The 17,293-nt window shown below is 44.1% G+C and overlaps 1 protein-coding gene across 1 annotated transcript in view; it reads left to right on the top strand.

Moving 5' to 3' along the window:
- The window catches only part of hif1aa (hypoxia inducible factor 1 subunit alpha a), a 54,149-nt gene extending 44,621 nt beyond the window's left edge, over window positions 1-9,528 (top strand). The window contains exons 4-14 of the mRNA XM_038967963.1: window positions 1,781-1,865; window positions 2,195-2,510; window positions 2,810-2,916; window positions 3,104-3,251; window positions 3,420-3,709; window positions 3,866-4,053; window positions 4,185-4,307; window positions 6,065-6,330; window positions 6,439-6,541; window positions 6,677-6,782; window positions 8,434-9,528. Of these exons, the coding sequence (XP_038823891.1) occupies window positions 1,781-1,865; window positions 2,195-2,510; window positions 2,810-2,916; window positions 3,104-3,251; window positions 3,420-3,709; window positions 3,866-4,053; window positions 4,185-4,307; window positions 6,065-6,330; window positions 6,439-6,541; window positions 6,677-6,782; window positions 8,434-8,597 (1,896 nt within the window). The 3' untranslated portion in view covers window positions 8,598-9,528. The remainder of the gene's footprint in view (window positions 1-1,780; window positions 1,866-2,194; window positions 2,511-2,809; window positions 2,917-3,103; window positions 3,252-3,419; window positions 3,710-3,865; window positions 4,054-4,184; window positions 4,308-6,064; window positions 6,331-6,438; window positions 6,542-6,676; window positions 6,783-8,433) is intronic.
- Window positions 9,529-17,293: the final 7,765 nt, after the last annotated feature.

The raw sequence follows: 17,293 nt of genomic DNA, 5'->3' as shown, positions 1-17,293 counted from the left end.
CATTACATTCAGCATTATGATTATAATAAGATTCATTCATACGGTAACATAGTAGTATTCTGTAGCGTTCTCAAGTCAAATGTATACATATTTTAGTCATTATTCACAAAAATCCCATAACAGAAAGAGAGGTTGAACAGGCTAGTAATAGGGGTTGCAACAATTTCGGTGGATAATTTTAGAAAGTGAGGGTCCAGAATGTCTAGCCCGGCTGAGTTGTAGGGGTCCAGATTTTGCAGCTCTTTCAGAACATCAGCTATCTGGATTTGGGTGAAGGAGAAATGGGGGGAGGCTTTGGCAAGTTGCTGTGGGGGGTGCGGTGCTGTTGACAGGGGTAGGGGTAGCCAGGTGGAAAGCATGGCCAGCCGTAGAGAAATGCTTATTGAAATACTCAATTATCGTAGATTTATCGGTGGTGACAGTGTTTCCTAGCCTCAGTGCAATGGGCAGCTGGGAGGAGGTGCTCTTATTCTCCATGGACTTTACAGTGTCCCAGAACTTTTGGGAGTTTGTGCTACAGGATGCAAATTTCTGTTTGAAAAAGCTAGCCTTTGCTTTCCTAACTGCCTGTGTATATTGGTTCCTCATTTCCCTGAAAAGTTGCATATCGCGGGGGCTATTCGATGCTAATGCAGTACGCCACAGGATGTTTTTGTGCTGGTCAAGGGTAGTCAGGTCTGGATGAACCAAGAGCTGTATCTGTTCCTGGTTCTAAATGTTTTGAACGGGGCATGCTTATTTAAGATGGTGAGGAAGGCACTTTTAAAGAATAGCCAGGCATCCTCTACTGACGGAATGAGGTCAATATCCTTCCAGGATACCGGGCCAGGTCGATTAGAAAGTGTTTTAGGGAGCGTTTGACAGTGATGAGGGGTGGTCGTTTGACCGTGGACCCATTACGGACGCAGGCAATGAAGCAGTGATCACTGAGATCCTGGTTGAAGACAGCAGAGGTGTATTTGGAAATGGCTCTGAGATACAAATAATATTACTACACAGATCATACACGTAACGTTAGCTCGTGAGCCAGGCAGCTAAATTACTTTCTGACAAAATTAGAAACATGTAATATCTGAAAATGTAGCTAGCTAGACTCTCTTACCCGTATACATGGATGGACGCTGCTCCCTCTCTGTCACGGATGCCATGGTTGCCTTAGTTTGAATATGTAATCCGGAGACAGGTGTTTTATACAACAGCCGTGTGTTTTCTTTTCGACTCAGTCAAATATGTTGTTGTCATACTCGAATTCCACCATGCATCGCACTAATTTCAAAACTCGATCCTTTCGAAAGTGGAGAACAACACCTTTGCAGTTCTACTACATGATATCTTTCAAAAAAGTTGCGCCTTAGAAAGGATTACCAACACGTCCTGACCAGCTCATATTACAGACAGAAGCGTGGTACATGGCAGACCAAGCCGAACACATCTCTCGGCTTGTCCAGCCCACCCATTATCTCAGCCAATATTAGCTCGTGGGAAGGTTCCTGTCTTTCTGTGGCTAAACCAACTAGGCTCGTAACTTAACAATATCATTTGTATTTACAGATGGAATAAAAGTTTGTTATTAAGGCACATGAAAGTTCACATGTTCGAGATGGCATTTCTGCCAAAAAACGCATTTTGATTTAAAAAAAAGTTTATGTTCAAATGGCTCTCCTGTGAAGTAGTAATGGACGACATATGCCTAGTTTCCTGAAATGAGTCACATTTGCTGTTCTTTCCTTGCCATGAATATGTTATTTCTAAACATCCTTCCTCTTCTGTCCATATGTAGTTTGACCTGACAGGACTTAGTGTGTTTGAGTACACACACCCCTGTGACCACGAGGAGCTAAGGGAGATCCTCGTACACAGAACAGGTGAGACCGACCCCTGTGAAAACACACTCAAGCTAAAAGTTCCTACTGAGAATAGACTATGCTATACACAGCACTCTGGAATATCAGTGTAACAAGTAGTGTGGGGCTCAATATAGCAGCTCCAAGCAAAAGTCGGAGCCTGTCAGAACTAGTTATCATTTCCCACTCCAGCCCCGGGGTCAGGGTGATTAGTGGGCTACTGTCTTTTCCCTTGGTATTCACTTTGCTTCACTGACACCATTCCTTTTTTGCACATCACACCAACACTAAATGTAATTGTTTATTTCTTAACCTCAGTCTCACCTTCTCTCTCTCCTCTGCCTGTTCAGGGACCTCTAAAAAGTCCAAGGGACCAAACACAGAGCGCAGCTTCTTCCTGCGGATGAAATGTACCCTCACCAGCAGGGGGCGCACTGTCAATGTCAAATCAGCCACCTGGAAGGTTCTCCACTGCTCAGGCCATGTGCGAGTCCATGAAGCCCCAGCTGAGCAGAGCCCCTGTGGGCACAAGGAGCCGCCCGTCTCCTACCTGGTGCTGGTCTGTGACCCCATCCCCCACCCCTCCAACATCGAGGCGCCGTTGGACACCAAGACCTTCCTCAGCCGCCACACACTGGACATGAAGTTCACCTATTGTGACGAGAGGTGAAACTGAGACATACCATTCCGCTGACTGCAGCACCAGCATGAATAATGTAGTAGAAGAATACTGAATCTAACACGACGCTTTACTCAATATAAGAATAAGGGCTATTGTTGTAAGAATATATGTTGCGTTAGATTTTTTCCTTGAAAAGTTAAATGACTTGTATTCACACAAAGATGTGATTTAATAATAGATAGCTCCTGAATGTAGTGCCACAGATCCACCTTGTGTCCAATAGGTTGAATGGCACTCCAGTAAGCAGCAGGATTAACCTGTCCCCTAACTCTGTGTTGTCCAGGATCACTGAGCTGATGGGCTATGATCCAGAGGACCTGTTAAATCGCTCTGTGTATGAGTACTACCATGCCTTGGACTCAGACCACCTCACTAAGACCCATCACAACTGTAAGCATCCCCACATAAATATGACAATGCAAAGGTATTCCCCGTTAAAGCAGACATGTAGTCTGGAAATGCCCAATGCTTGGCAATATACTTCAGTACGTAATATAATGTTGAAGTACTAGATAGCTACTTGCAGTCTCTCTTTTCTCTTCTCTCACCCTTTTCTTCTTTCTTTGGCTCTCTCCAGTGTTTGTTAAGGGCCAGGTGAGCACAGGCCAGTACCGCATGCTGGCTAAGATAGGTGGCTTTGTGTGGGTGGAGACTCAGGCCACTGTTATCTACAACAGCAAGAACTCCCAGCCCCAGTGTGTTGTCTCTGTCAACTTTGTGCTCAGGTACCGTCATGGTCTACATAGTGTGTTAGAGGCTAGTTTGATCAGGGGATTAAACTGTCTGGTGGACTGACTCCACTGGGTTCTGACTCAACCAATCAATCAGATGTTCCCTTTGTAAGGTGGAGTAAGACATGATATGTAACTGTTTTTGTCTCCCTCTTGCTCCAGTGGCATTGAGGAGGAGAAGATGGTGCTGTCTCTGGAGCAGACTGAGGACATGAGGTCTGTAAAGAAGGAGCTCGTGGAGGAGGAAGAAGAGGATGAGGGCTCAGAGGCAAAGGTGTCCCCTGTGCTCCTGAAGGAGGAGAAGGTGGATGTGATTAAGCTGTTCATCCAGGCAATGGAGGCCCAGCCGCTGGCCAGCCTGTACGACAGACTGAAGGAGAAACCAGAGGCCCTCACCCTTCTGGCCCCGGCCGCAGGAGACACCATCATCTCCCTGGACTTCAGCAGCCCCGGTCAGTACCCTGCCCTGCCTGGAGCTTTGGGTGATAGTTACTTTATAATGGAAGATTAACTTTATAATGGAAGATTAACTTTATAATTAGTGATAAAGTGACGCTTTACTTTACTAACCCAAACTCATTCTGACCCCCTCTTTACTGTCCCTGCAGATTCTGACATCCTGCTGAAGGAGGTGCCTCTCTACAACGATGTGATGCTGCCCTCCACCAGTGACAAGCTGGCCCTGCCTCACTCTATGCTGCCCCCCAGTGAGCAGCCCCTGATCCCCAGCGCCTCAGTGAAGACCAAGGCAGGTCCAGACTCCTTCAGCACCCCAGGCAGCCACAACTCAACTGAGGTGAGCAGGGATACCACGTCCAGACGGACCGCTTTTAAAACTGCCAGTCAGGAAATCAATGGAAAGTTGCTGTGTCAAAAATACTTCTGTTCACAAATACTAGTCTTTAACCAATGTAATGTCCTCTGCAGGCTGACAGCCCGCTGAACTTCTGTTTTCCAATGGACTCTGACATCAGTGCTGCGCTTAAACTGGACCTGGTGGAAAGACTGTTTGCCATCGACACAAAGCCCAAGACGCCTTTCACCTCACAGGTACGGTACCTACAGTGCATTCGGAAAGTATTCAGACCCCTTGAAATTTCCCACATTTTGTTACGTTAGTCTTATTCTAAAATGGATTAAATAAATATTTTCCTCATCAATCTACACAGAATACCCCATAATGACAAAGTGAAAACAGGTTTTTAGAAATTTTTGCAAATGTATAAAAAATAAAAAACACCCTTATTTACATACAGTTGAAGTCGGAAGTTTACATACCCTTAGTTTGGAGTCATTAAAACTCGTTTTTCAACCACTCCACAAATTTCTTGTTAACAAACTATAGTTTTGGCAAGTTGGCTAGGACATCTACTTTGTGCATGACACAACTAAATTTTCCAACAATTGTTTACAGGCAGATTATTTCAGTTTTAATTCACTGTATCACTATTCCAGTGGGTCAGTAGTTTACATTCACTAAGTTGACTGTGCCTTTTTAAACAGCTTGGAAAATTCAAGAAAATTATGTCATGGCTTTAGAAGCTTCTGATAGGCTAATTGACATAATTTGAGTCAATTGGAGGTGTACTTGTGGATGTATTTCAAGGCCTACCTTCAAACTCAGTGCCTCTTTGCTTGACATCATGGGGAAATCGAAAGAAATCAGCCGAGACCTCAGAAAAACAAATTGTAGACCTCCACAAGTCAGGTTCATCCTTGGGAGCAATTTCCAAACGCCTGGAGGTACCACGTTCATCTGTACAAACAATAGTACGCAAGTATAAACACCACTGGACCACGCAACCGTCATACCGCTCAGGAAGGAGACGCGTTCTGTCTCCTAGAGATGAATGTACTTTGGTGCGAAAAGTGCAAATCAACCCCAGAACAACAGCAAAGGACCTTGTGAAGATGCTAGAGGAAATGGGTACAAAAGTATCTATATCCACAGTAAAACGAGTCCTATATCGACATAACCTGAAAGGCCGCTCAGCAAGGAAGAAGCCACTGCTCAAAAACCGCCATAAAAAAGCCAGACTACACTTTGCAACTGCACATGTGGACAAAGATTGTACTTTTTGGAGAAATGTCCTCTGGTCTGATGAAACAAAAATATAACTGTTTGGCTATAATGACCATCGTTATGTTTGGAGGAAAAAGGGGGAGGCTGGCAAGCCGAAGAACACCATCCCAACCGTGAAGGACGGGGATGGCAGCATCATGTTGTGGGGGTGCTTTGCTGCAGGAGGGACTGGTGCACTTCACAAAATAGATGGCATCATGAGGGAGAAAAATTATGTGGATATATTGAAGCAACATCTCAAGACATCAGTCAGGAAGTTAAAGCTTGGTCGCAAATGGGTCTTCCAAATGGACAATGACCCCAAGCTTACTTCCAAAGTTGTGGCAAAATGGCTTAAGGACAACAGTCAAGGTATTGGAGTGGCCATCACAAAACCCTGACCTCAATCCTATAGAAAATTTGTGGCCAGAACTGAAAAAGCGTGTGGTCACCAGAAAAATGTCACGAGCTTGGGTTACACACTATCAGTAGCTGGAGGAGGTAGTGAACAATATAAGGAAGAGACTGGGGTGGCAGTGGGACCCGTCCATCTTGGTACAATGGTGAACCTAAATGAAACGAGAATCAGCTGTTGTGTGGTTTAAATACTGTAGGCGGAGATGTAATTGATGTGATTCCATTCCACCACTTCCCTGAACTTGCGTGGATTCTAAACGTCTTTTAAAGGATATGACTTGATTCAGGTAAAGTCTGATCTGACATATGTTCTTGTTTCCCCCTGTAGGGCATGGAGGACCTGGACCTGGAGATGTTGGCCCCATACATCCCCATGGATGATGACTTCCAGCTGCGCACCCTGTCTCCAGAGGAGCCCCCGTCGTGTGGCCCAGCCCAACCCCTGGAGAGCTCTCCTCTGTGCTCTCCTCTGCACCTCACCCAGGATGTCCACAGCTACACTGATTCCCCCTTTAGTGCCCCAAGCAGCCGGACAGCTTCCCCAGCCCCGGAGCTGGCAGCTAGCCCTTGCCCTGCCTCCTTACTCACCATGAGGTAAGTCCCACACATACACACACTCCTTCCAACTTACCCTTTCCTCAAAACTAAAGCATATCAGTGTTTTCTGACTGCTGACATGGTGTGTGACTCTCTGTGCTCTAGGGCGCCTCTGATGGACAGAGAGATCTCCCTCAGGACACTGGCCACCCAGAACTCACAGCTCAAGAGAAAGTTGTCTCTGTCTCAGGCTGTCGGAATAGTACATGTGTGTAGGACCTTTAGAAATGTTTTTATCACATTATACATATATAAAAAAATAAAAATAAACATTTAGCAGAGATATTCTGTTTGATAACATCTGGCATATTGAGGGCTAATTTGAATATGTTGTTTTTCTTAGAGGGCATTGCTCCAGGACCCTCCTGGGCCAGGTAAAAAGCTCAAGGTGTCTGAGCTGGGCAGCTCTGAGGCTCCCTCCAACAGGACCGTACTGCTCCTACCTACAGGTAGTTAGTCCTGGAATACACAACAGCCAAGGCCTGACATTAAACTTATGTACAGTGCCTTCAGAAAGTATTCAGACCCCTTGACCTTTTCCACATTTTGTTACGTTACAGCCTTAATCTAAAATGGATTAAATAAAATAAAAATACTCAGCAATCTACACACAACACACCATAATGACAAAGCAAAAACAAGTTTTTAGAAATGTTTGCAGAAACAGAAATACCTTATTTACATAAGTATTCAGACCCTTTACTTTGAGACTCGAAATTGAGCTCAGGTACATCCTGTTTCCATTGATCATCCTTGAGATGTTTATACAACTTGATTGGAGTCCACCTATGGTAAATTCAATTGATTTGAAATTATTTGGAAAGGCACACACCTGTCTATATAAGGTCCCACAGTTGACAGTGCATGTCAGAGCAAAAACCAAGACATGAGGTCGAAGGAATTGTCCGTAGAGCTCCAAGACAGGATTGTGTCGAGGCACAGATCTGGGGAAAGGTATCAAAACATTTCTGCAGCATTGAAATGCCTCAAGAACACAGTGGCCTCATCATTCTTAGTTTGGAACGACCAAGACTCTTCCTAGAGCTGGCAGCCCGCCCAAACCTAGCAATCTGGGCAGAAGGGCTTTGGTCAGGGAAGTGACGAAGAACCCGATGGTCACTCTGACAGAGCTCTAGAGTTCCTCTGTGGAGATGGGAGAACCTTCCAGAAGGACAACCATCTATGCAGCACTCTACCGATCAGGCCTTTATGGTAGTGTGGCCAGACGGGAGCCGCCACTCATTAAAAGGCACATGACAGCCGGCTTGGAATTTGCCAAAAGGCACCTAAAGACTCTCAGACCATGAGAAATAAGATTCTCTGGTCTGATGAAATCAAGATAGAACTCTTTGGCCTGAATGCCAAGCGTCACCTCTGGAGGAAATCTGGCACCAATGCTACGGTGAAGCATGGTGATGGTAGCATCATGCTGTGGGGATGTTTTTCAGCTGCAGGGACTGGGAGACTCGTCAGGATTGAGAGGGAGATGAACGGAGCAAAGTACAGAGAGGTCTTTGACGAAAACCTGCTCCAGAGTGCTCAGGACCTCAGAATGGGGTGAAGGTTCACCTTCCAGCAGGACAAAGACCCTAAGCACACCGCCAAGACAACACAGGAGTGGCTTCGGGGACAAGTCTCTGAATGTCCTTGAGTGGCCCAGCCAGAGCCCAGACTTGAACCCGATCGAACATCTCTGGAGAGACTTGAAAATAGCTGTGCAGCAACGCTCCCCATTCAAAGTGACAGAGCTTGAGAGGATCTGCCGAGAAGAATGGGAGAAACTCTGTAATCGCTGCCAAGGGTGCTTCAACCAAGTACTGAGTAAAGGGTCTGAATACTTATGTAAATGTGATATTTCAGTTTATTTTTTTATTAGTTCCAAAAAATATGTTTGAAATGTTTTTGCTTTGTCATTATGGGGTATTGTGTGTGTATATTGAGAGAGAAATTGAAAAATCAATTTTAGAATAAGTCTGTTAGCTAACAAAATGTGGGAAAAGTTAAGAGGTCTGAATACTTTCCGAAGGCACTGTATGTTTTACATATCATTTACATGAAACAATGACACTAGTGTCCCTTATATTCTCTTGTTTCTCTTAGACCTGGCAAGCTGCCTGCTTGGCATCTCCTCGGAGGGCAGCGGCTCGCCCTTCACCCTTCCACAGCTGACCCGGTATGACTGTGAGGTTAATGCCCCCGTGGTGGGTCGCCAGCACCTGCTGCAGGGTGAGGATCTGCTGTGTGCCCTGGACCAAGTCAACTGAGTCAACGCTTAGCCTGCCCCCTGCTGGACCAGACTAGACACTACAACTTCTCACTCACTTCCTGTCCCCACCCACTGCCACTTTATTTGTCTCTGTGTGAGTTTGATATTATACTTTGGCTGCCGTCTGCATCCACCAAGTGATCTCTGCAGCGTTCCATCTTGATGAAAGTCATACAGAGTTGGTGTAAGGGATGTGGTAGTGTTTGTAGGTAGAGGCACGTAATTGTTTCTTTCTCGGGAGTCTGACAGCACACGTATGGCACCTCCATGGATGGCTCTGTTGTCTGGTCTCCATGGAAACCGGTGGCGCTACTGCCAGCAGTGTATTGTAAGCTTTAATTGCACAATTTATATATATTTTTGAAATACGATTACCAGCAATATATATATATTACGGCTTTTTAAAAGTCGTTTTAATGGAATTTCAACCATTTTATTGAACTTTTTCCTCTGTATTCTTATGTTGTGTACAACAATAGTATATGGTCCAGAAGGCTGAGTTCATTGTTTCATTGGATGTTATATCCCCATTACTGGTTACCAGTATTTTAGGCATAAGTGTGTGTTACTGTGCATTGACCAGGGGAACTTTCCGAGATGTCTTAAAGCCTTGTCATGAGTAATAAAATACATGTGGAAAGGTATAATAGGAACTAAATCCAGTGTTTGTTTTTAACAATGGAGGATTCGCCACTCATTTTGATCATGTATTTCATATTTTTAGTCGAGACTCAAACACTTCATTTAGAATTTAGTGACGTGTGTCATATGATCATCATTTTACCAGTATAATTATCTCATCATTAGTAGCAAGCAAGTGTTATGCTTGCATAACTGTTTTCAAATTTTTTGTCTGTTTTATGGCATTGGTCCACATACTGTAGTGTTGTCATGCTTCCTGTTGCTGTGTAAAATAAAACTGAAAAAAATTATAATTGCCTTGTTTAAATCATATATATATTCTGTGTCATGTCATGGAATATTGTGGTATCAATATAAACATGAATTCTTCACTCCAACAGAAGAATCCTGCAGTCAAATTAAAATTAGATACACATTAGATAACAAGGACAAAACTCTATTTGATTGGTACATACACAAATGTTGACACACTCCCCTCCATACAGTGCATTCGGAAAGTATTCAGACGCCTTATCTATTTCCACATTTTGTTACGTTACAGCCTTATTCTAAAATTTATAAAATTGTTTTTTCCCCCTCAATCTACACACAATACCGCCATAATGACAAAGCAAAAACAGGTTATTAGACATTCTTGCAAATGTATTAAAAACTATCACATTTACATAAGTATTCAGACCCTTCACTCATTACTTTGTTGAAGCTCCTTTGTCAGCGATTACAGGATCGAGTCTTCTTGGGTATGACGCTACAATGTTGGCACACCTGTATTTGAGGAGTTTCTCCCATTCTTCTCTCCAGATCCTCTCAAGCTCTGCCATGTTGGATGGGGAGCGTCACTGCTCAGCTATTTTCAAGTCTCCAGAGATGTTCGATCGGTTTCTAGTCCGTGCTCTGGCTGGGCCACTCAAAGATATTGAGACTTGTCCCCGAAGCCACTCCTGCATTGTCTTGGTTGTGTGCTTAGGGTCGTTGTCCTGTTGGAAGGTGAACCTTTGCCCCAGTCTGAGGTCCTTAGCGCTCTGGAGCAAGTTTTCCTCAAGGGTGTCTCTACTTTGCTCCGTTCATCTTTCCCTCGATCCTGACCAGTCTCCCAGTCCCTGCCGCTGAAAAACATCCCCACAGCATGATGCTGCCACCACCATGCTTCACCTTAGGGATGGTGCCAGGTTTCCTCCAGATGTGACGGTCGTAGATTCAGACCAAAGAGTTCAATCAAATGTATTTATATAGCCCTTCTTACATCAGCTGATATCTCAAAGTGCTGTACAGAAACCCAGCCTTAAAACCCCAAAGCAAGCAATGCAGGTGTAGAAGCACGGTGGCTAGGAAAAACTCCCTAGAAAGGCCAGAACCTAGGATGAAACCTAGAGAGGAACTAGGCTATGAGGGGTGGCCAGTCCTCTACCGCTCCTGCTGTCTCTAGAGAGTTCAATCTTGGTTTCATCAGACCAGACAATCTTATTTCTCATGGTCTGAGAGTCCTTTAGGTGCCTTTATAGGCAATCTCCAAGCCGGCTGTCATGTGCCTTTTACTGAGGAGTGGCTTCCGTCTGGCCACTCTACAATAAAGGCCTGATAGGTGTGTGTGCTGCAGAGATGGTTCTCCTTCTGGAAGCTTCTCCTATCTCCACAGAGGAACTCTGGAGCTCTGTCAGTGACCATCGGGTTCTTGGTCTCCTCCCTGACCAAGGCCCTTCTCCCCCGAATGCTCAGTTTGGCCGGGCGGCCAGCTGTAGGAAAAGCCTTGGTGTTTCTATACTTCTTCCATTTAAGTGATGTAGGCCACTGTGTTCTTGTGGATCTTCAATGCTGTAAAAATGTTTTGGTACCCTTCCCAAGATCTGTGCTTCGACACAATCCTGTCTTGGAGCTCTGCGGACAATTCCTTCGACTTCATGGCTTGGTTTTTGCTCTGACATGCACTGTCAACTGTGGGACCTTATATAGACAGGTGTGTGCCTTTCCAAATCATGTCAAATCAATGGAATTTACGACAGGTGGACTCCAATCAAGTTTCATAAACATCTCAAGGATGATCAATGGAAATATGATGCACCTGAGCTCAATTTAGAGTCTCATAGCAAAGGGTCTGAATACTTATGTAAATTAGGTGTTTTTTTATTTTTAATACATTTGCAAAAATTACAAAACAGTTTTTGCTTTGTCATTATGGTGTATTGTGTGTAGATTGATAAGGAGAAAAAACGAATTAATTTTGGAATATTGAGGCAAAATTGTTACATTTGGCTGTACTCCAGCATTTTGGAGTTCAGATCAAGTGTTTCATAGGAGGGGACAGTACACAATGTCACCTTTTATTTGAGGGTATTTTCATACATACCTGTTTTACCGTTTAGAAATTAAGTCATTTATGTATCTAGTACCCCCATTTGAAGGTGTTATAAGTATTTGGACAAATGGACTTATAGTGTGTTAAAGTAGTCAAAAGTTTAGTATTTGGTCCCATATTCCTAGCACGCAATGACTACATCAAGTTTACACACTCATTGGATGTGTTTGCAGTTTGTTTTGGAGGTGTTTTGCCCAATAGTAACTGTATGATGACAGGTAATTTTCCTTCTAAGTGAGTAGATTAGATGTTAATGAACACCTCTAAATAAATCCCGATGATGCCTCTATTAAGAAAAATCATGAATTAATCTTGAGTATTGAGGAGTGAGACAAAACAAGCATTTTATTTGGGGGGGGTATGATATTTGTGCCTCTAACCTCTCATCGTTATTTACGATTCATTCATGATTATCCATAATCATGGTAGCATCCACATGAATGTAGAAGTGTTTTTTATTTTATTTTTTTATTTTTTATTTCACCTTTATTTAACCAGGAAGGCTAGTTGAGGATAAGTTCTCATTTCCAACTGCGACCTGGCCAAGATAAAGCAAAGCAGTGCGACACAAACAACAACACAGAGTTACACATGGAATAAACAAGCGTACAGTCAATAACACAATAGAAAAAAGAAAGTCTATATACTGGCGTGAGGAGGTAGGCAATAAATAGGCCATAGTAGCGAGGTAATTACAATTTAGCAGATTAACACTGGAGTGATAAATGAGCAGATGATGATGTGCAAGTAGAGATACTGGTGTGCAAAAGAGCAGAAAAGTAAAAAACAATATGGGGATGAGGTAGGTAGATTGGGTGGGCTATTTACAGATGGACTATGTACAGCTGCAGCGATCGGTTAGCTGCTCAGATAACTGATGTTTGAAGTTGGTGAGGGAAATATGTCTCCAGCTTCAGCCATTTTTGCAATTCGTTCCAGTCACTGGCAGCAGAGAACTGGAAGGAAAGGCGGCCAAAGGAGGTGTTGGCTTTGGGGATGACCCGTGAGATATACCTGCTGGAGCGCGTGCCACGGGTGGGTGTTGTTATCGTGACCAGTGAGCTGAGATAAGGCGGAGCTTTACCTAGCATAGATTTATAGATGACCTGGAGCCAGTGGGTCTGGCGACGAATATGTAGCGAGGGCCAGCCGACTAAAGCATACAGGTCACAGTGGTGGGTGGTATAAGGGGCTTTGGTAACAAAACGGATGGCACTGTGATAGACTGCATCCAGTTTGCTGAGTAGAGTATTGGAAGCTATTTTGTAGATGACATCGCCGAAGTCGAGGATCGGTAGGATAGTCAGTTTTACTCGGGTAAGTTTTGCGGCGTGAGTGAAGGATGCTTTGTTGCGAAATAGAAATCTGATTCTAGATTTGATATTGGATTGGAGATGTTTAATATGAGTCTGGAAAGAGAATTTACAGTCTAGCCAGACACCTAGGTATTTGTAGTTGTCCACATATTCTAGGTCAGAACCGTCCAGGGTAGTGATGCTAGTCGGGCAGGCGGGTGCCGGCAGCGGACAGTTGAAAAGCATGCATTTGGTTTTACTAGTGTTTAAGATCGGTTGGAGGCCACGGAAGGAGTGTTGTATGGCATTGAAGCTCGTTTGGAGGTTAGTTAACACAGTGTCCAAATAAGGGCCAGATGTATACAGAATGGTGTCGTCTGCATAGAGGTGGATCAGGGAATCACCCGCAGCAAGAGTGACATCATTGATATATACAGAGAAAAGAGTCGGCCCGAGAATTGAACCCTGTGGTACCCCCATAGAGACTTCCAGAGGTCCGGACAACAGGCCCTCCGATTTGACACACTGAACTGTGTGCAAAATAGTTGGTGAACCAGGCGAGGCAGTCATTTGAAAAACCAAGGCTATTGAGTCTGCCGATAAGAATACGGTGATTGACAGAGTCGAAAGCCTTGGCCAGGTCGATGAAGACGGCTGCACAGTACTGTCTCTTATCGATGGTGGTTATGATATCATTTAGTAACTTGAGCGTGGCTGATGTTCACCCGTGACCAGCTCGGAAACCGGATTGCACAGCGGAGAAGGTACGGTGGGATTCAAAATGGTCAGTGATCTGTTTATTAACTTGGCTTTCAAAGACTTTAGAAAGGCAGGGCAGGATGGATATAGGTCTATAACAGTTTGGGTCTAGAGTGTCTCCCCTTTGAAGAGGGGGATGACCACGGCAGCTTTCCTATCTTTAGGGATCTCGAATGATACGAGACGTTGAACAGACTGGTAATAGGGGTTGTAACAATGGCGGCGGATAGTTTTAGAAAGAGAGGGTCCAGATTGTCTAGCCCAGCTGATTTGTACGTGTCCAGATTTTGCAGCTCTTTCAAAACATCTGCTATCTGGATTTGGGTGAAGGAGAAGCTGGGGAGGCTCGGGCAGATAGCTGCGGGGGGGCAGAGCTGTTGGCCGGGGTCCGGGTAGCCAGGAGGAAAGCATGGCCAGCCGTAGAGAAATGCTTATTGACATTTTTGATTATCATGGATTTATAGGTGTTGACCGTGTTACCTAGCCTCAGTGCAGTGGGCAGCTGGGAGGAGGTGCTCTTGTTCTCCATGGACTTCACAGTGTCCCAAAACTTTTTGGAGTTAGAGCTACAGGATGCGAATTTCTGTTTGAAAAAGCTAGCTTTTGCTTTCCTGACTGATTGTGTATTGGTTCCTGACTTCCCTGAACAGTTGCATATCGCGGGGACTATTCGATGCTATTGCAGTCCGCTACAGGATGTTTTTGTGCTGGTCAAGGACTGTCAGGTCTGGAGTGAACCAAGGGCTATATCTGTTCTTAGGTCTACATTTTTTGAAAGGGGCATGCTTATTTAAGATGGTGAGGAAATTACTTTAAAAAAAGAACAACCAGGCATCCTCGACTGACGGGATGAGGTCAATATCCTTCCAGGATACCTGGGCCAGGTCGATTAGAAAAGCCTGCTCGCAGAAGTGTTTTAGGGAGCGTTTGACAGTGATGAGGGGTGGTCGTTTGACCGCGGACCCATAGCGGATGCAGGCAATGAGGCAGTGATCGCTGAGATCCTGATTGAAAACAGCAGAGGTGTATTTGGAGGGCAAGTTGGTCAGGATAATATCTATGAGGGTGCCCATGTTTATGGATTTCGGGTTGTACCTGGTGGGTTCCTTTTTGATTTGTGTGAGATTGAGGGCATCTAGCTTAGATTGTAGGACTGCCGGGGTGTTAAGCATATCCCAGTTTAGGTCACCTAACAGAACGAACTCTGAAGATAGATGAGGGGCAATCAATTCACATATGGTGTCCAGGGCACAGCTGGGAGCTGAGGGGGGTCTATAACAGGCGGCAACAGTGAGAGACTTATTTCTGGAGAGATTCATTTTTAAAATTAGAAGTTCGAACTGTTTGGGCAATGACCTGGAAAGTATGACAGAACTTTGCAGGCTATCTCTGCAGTAGATTGCAACTCCTCCCCCTTTGGCAGTTCTATCTTGACGGAAAATGTTGTAGTTGGGTATGGAAATTTCAGAATTTTTGGTGGCCTTCCTAAGTGTTCAGAAACATCTGTTCTTATCATAAAAGTGACTCCAAAATGGTACAAGATATTTTTTGCTACTACTGCTAACACTACCACTACTGCTACTACTTTTACCTACTTTACTGTCCCTCCTCTGACAGCTCCATGGTCGATGCATTCTCTCTTGAGTGTTTGATGCTGGCAGCTTCCCTATAATCTGTGTTATATTGTTGAACAGGGCATTGTGTAACCCTGTTATTGTTGTGACCGTCAGGGCACAGTGTCCAGTATGGCCTCCTGTTTGTAGCTGTACAAGCGGGCAGAACGTGTTGCTGTGGCGCTGATGGAGAACGGATGAGTCAACATAGGAGACCATGTAGCACTAATAACCTCTGACCCCTAACCCTCAACACTGGAGAACACGTGGCTCTGGCTTACCCTCTAGGTAATAACCCTGATCTCTGACCAATTACCCCTAACCCATGTAGCTCTGGTCTACCCTCCAGGTAATAACCCTGACCCTTAACCTCTGAACCCTGACCCTTAAACCCTTCAGATGAAAGGTGCCACCATATAAATATCTATTAGAAATATATACTGTAGATATTGAATCTGATTCTATTTCTATGGGTGCCACTTATACGTAGTTGCCAGACTGTGTTGTAAATGTGGACTCCTCCATGGTCTCTAACGGTCTCCGGGCATTGACCTGATTGTCACCTTCTATGGGTGTCTGTACGCTGGCTGTGTTCCTGTCCCCGTCAGACCCCCTCATCCTCTGAACCTGGCCACCACACTGCCCACCGTCAAGATGATTGTAGAGGTACAACTCTCAATAACATTACCTAGCCTAAATATCAATAATACTTAGTCTCTAACTCAGCGGTTCCCAACCTTTTCCTTGCCAGGGACCAACAAATCACTGTCAAAAGCTCTTGAGTAAGTAACATAAAGTTGCAGAATTAACATAAAATATACTATTGGCCAAATTTAGAGTAAATGTTATCAGTGAATGTAACATATTAAAGGCCTGTTATTACAGATGGATGTTTGTTAAACAATTGGCATTGTGAAAAGTAATGAAAAAAAAATGACACTCCCAACTTTGACCACAGGTTAAAAGCCACTGCTCCAACTAACACTGTTTAGTTCTCATCATTGGACCTGTTCCAACCACAACATACTGTAATATATGTGTGTTTGTGTCAGTTAGTCAGTGTGAATCCTGACAACCCTAGCAATAATGAAGATACTGGAATCAAAAGAGGCTGTGGACGTTAAGTCATGGCCCATTGTGCTGGACATAGGTAACACACCCCTCATCTGACAGGTATGTAGTGTGTGTGTGTGTGTGTGTGTGTGTGTCGCATGGTGCTGCACATAAGTAAGACACACATCCCTAGATATTACTGCTCTGTAGTGTGTGTGTGTCGCGCTTACTGTTCTTGTCACCCTTACTGTTCAGACGACCTCCCCAGTTAGTAATACCCCTCTCCTCATGTTAATGTAGTTATTCTCCCCAAATGACCTCCCCAGGAAGAAGACCCCTCAGATCTACAAGCCTCACACCCCAGAGATGTTGGCCTACCTCGACTTCCGTGTGTCCACCACAGGCATCTTGGCTGGAGTCATGATAAGCTAAAACTAACCCCCCTCTGCAGTATAGTGACCATCCCTCTCAGATTTTGCTAAAGCAGTAGACTGACCCATTTATTAGGGTCAACGTACAGTACCAGTCAAAAGATTGGACACACCTACTCAATCCAGGGTTTTGCTTTATTTTTTACTATTTTCTACATTGTAGAATAGTAGTGAAGACATCAAAACTATGAAATAACACATATGGAATCATGTAGTAATCAAGAAAGTGACTATCATTGACTATCATTGTGTCTTGACTATCATTAATGTGTTTGACATTTTATACAATAACAAATTACATACCACATTCAATTATTACACTATTAAATTAATCATATAACAATTAATTAAGTAGTAATCTGGGGCACCACGGGAAAAGTTATTTAACGTTTTACTATCTCCCGACTAAACTCTAAAGATATAAATATCTATTACATCAGTCACAGTCAATTCATTCATTCTTATTTACCTTCAGTCTCATTCTGAATGTCGCAAAACTCTTAGCATAAATGATGAATCAGCGATATACAAATTGGCGGAGTTATTTA

The sequence above is a fragment of the Salvelinus namaycush genome, chromosome 28, assembly GCF_016432855.1.
Source record: "Salvelinus namaycush isolate Seneca chromosome 28, SaNama_1.0, whole genome shotgun sequence".
In the NCBI taxonomy this organism is placed as follows: Eukaryota; Metazoa; Chordata; class Actinopteri; order Salmoniformes; family Salmonidae; genus Salvelinus; species Salvelinus namaycush.
This window is presented reverse-complemented; position numbering and strand designations above follow the sequence as displayed.